The sequence below is a fragment of the Cyprinodon variegatus genome, unplaced genomic scaffold, assembly GCF_000732505.1.
Source record: "Cyprinodon variegatus isolate N-32 unplaced genomic scaffold, C_variegatus-1.0 Scaffold183, whole genome shotgun sequence".
Taxonomy (NCBI): domain Eukaryota; kingdom Metazoa; phylum Chordata; class Actinopteri; order Cyprinodontiformes; family Cyprinodontidae; genus Cyprinodon; species Cyprinodon variegatus.
The window spans coordinates 816,685-819,180 of record NW_015150636.1 but is presented as its reverse complement, the minus strand read 5'-3'; the positions used below and the strand labels follow the sequence as shown (position 1 = coordinate 819,180).

At 34.1% G+C, this 2,496-nt stretch overlaps 1 protein-coding gene across 1 annotated transcript in view; it reads left to right on the top strand.

Annotated features, from left to right (window-relative positions):
* Positions 1-2,496, top strand: part of atp8b4 (ATPase, class I, type 8B, member 4) — a 42,123-nt gene that overhangs the window by 23,679 nt on the left and 15,948 nt on the right. Inside the window, exon 15 of the mRNA XM_015378983.1 lies at positions 583-698. Coding sequence (XP_015234469.1) covers positions 583-698 — 116 coding nt within the window. The remainder of the gene's footprint in view (positions 1-582; positions 699-2,496) is intronic.

Sequence of the window (2,496 nt, the reverse complement as noted above, 5' to 3'; positions counted from 1 at the left end):
ATCAGTACTTCCACTTTTACCAGAGTATTTTTTAACACAAGTATCTGTACTTTTACTCAAGTACGGAAAGTGAGTACTTTTGCCATCTCTGCTGATTAGCAGTGTTGCTCGAGCCACTCGGTGCAGATCCCATCTTTCAGTGAACGGACACAGAATTTAATTTGCGGATTTGGGAATGTTTGAGGTTTCTACAATGGCTGTTTATTTTTACATATATTAACTCATCCTGGAATGATTATTATTGACAGTTCCAGTGTAAATGTCTTTAATGCAATATTTTTCACAGGATTTGGCCAAAAAGGCAAATAAATGCTGCAGAGAATGTGAAAAAGTTTTATTAAAATACTAAACTGAATTTTTTCAAGTTTTTTCAAGCTGCAGGAAAGAATTTAGATTTTATTCCTATTATTTAATGTTATAGGTAAATATTCAATATCAACTTATATTTTCTCTGTTTAAACTTTAATTTTTTCAATTTTAACTAAGATTTAGTAGGTTTAAAAACATTCTGACCCCTTTCTGACTCCATAGGTATCTCCAAAGGCAAACTGTTTTCTTATTTGGTTTTGTTTGCGGATTTAGTAAGAAATCCCAAAGGTCAGATTAAACTGTACTGCAAGGGAGCCGACACCATCATCTTTGACCGTCTGGATCCGTCCAGTGAAGAGCTGATGTACGCTACCTCAGAACACCTCAGCGTAAGTGTTATCTGATTGGTTAAAGAGTCTGCAGGATTCACACTGAGCTCTACTAAAGTATTTCTATCCTTTGAACTATTTTACATTAGGTTATATTACAACATACAAAAGCATCGTTCTGCTTTTTCATCCCAGAAAATACTTGTATAGTCAGAGGAAAAGGAAACAAGATTTAACTAATTTTCTTAATTGTTCTTGGAGAACTTTTGTTGCTCTCCCACTGGAGGGGGAACCTGCACTGGAAAAACGATCTAGAAAAAAGTAAAAAATGTCTTAAATTAAGTGTACTTACCTTTAATTTGAGTAGGTAAATAAGATAGTTTGCCAATGGAACGAGTATTTTTACTCTTGAAATTTCAATTTTTTCCAGTGTGGGCTCCAGTTTCAATTGTTTTCCAGCTTCCAACAGCGTAAAAAAAAAAAAAAAAAAAAAAAGCTGTTGGCAGATTTTCCGACCAGATCTGTTAACCTCTGCAGCTCCACACTGCAAAAAATCTAAATCTTGATAAGTCATTTTTTCTTAAAATAAGTGCATTTGTTCTTGAATTGAGGAGATAAAAGAGACATCTTGCCAATGGAACAAGACAATTTACATTTAAAATAAGAAAACACAATTGCATTCTCTTATTTCAAGTGAATAATATCTATTATCTTAGTAAAAATTCTGATTCCATTGGCAAACTATCTCATTTACCTACTCAAATCAAGGGTAAATACACTTAATTTAAGAAAATTTTATTATTTCTAGATCGTTTTTCCAGTGCACAGATTTATCATGGGCTTTTCGGTTGACATACTACGGAACCCCAGAGCGGCCATGTCCCTCTGATACTTTTTCATTGTGGTTTTCTCGAGAAAACAAGTAAATTTTTTCATTACCTAAAGATAACGAAAGCCATTTTCTTGTCATAATGAAATGATAATTTTCCCCTTAGAAAGCCGTTTTCTCGTCATAATGAGATGATTGTTGTGTGTTAAAACTGATAACATCCTTCAATACCACAACAGCGAGAGAGGATAAGTCATGGCAGCCTATGTGTGATTCTTTAATTAATCCTGTGGTTAACATTTAGGTAACGAGACAACGTTGTTGGTTTGATGATTTGCTTTCACTTCTGATTCATAAGAAATTAGACCTATGCCTCTGGCGCCTTAGCGCCTGGTGTTTTCTGAACAGCCCTGGTGTTACACCTGTAACCGGTATAAGCTGCATTAACCCCCAAAATGAGTCCAGATTCAAGATTTTCATTAAAAAACAGATTTGTTTCTACTCTATTCCATGCAATCCAATTATCCACCACCACCTGACAATGAGTGAAAAGAAAAAGGAATCTAAGAAACTGATTATTTACGCTCACGCTGTACTGTGGCTGCACAACTACGGGCCCTGCAGGCATGGATGGACCGGGAATCCAGGGCAGTTGGCCAGCCTCATTCATTACTCATACATGTTAATCAACTTGTTATCTCAAGAAATCATAGCTGCACTGGAAAAAGATCTAGAAATAAGTAAAAATTTCTTAAATTAAGTGTATTTACCCTTAATTTGAGCAGGTAAATTAGGTAGTTTGCCAATGGAATGAGTATTTTTACTCTTAAAATAAGATAATTAGATAATATGCACTTGAAATAAGACAATACAATCGTTTTTTTCTTATTTTAAATGTAAATTGTCTTGTTCCATTGGCAACATGTCTCTTTTAACTCCTCAATCCAAGACGAAATGCACTTATTTTAAGAAAAAATGACTTTTCTAGATATCGATTTTTTTATCTCTAAAAAAATCGATATCTAGAAA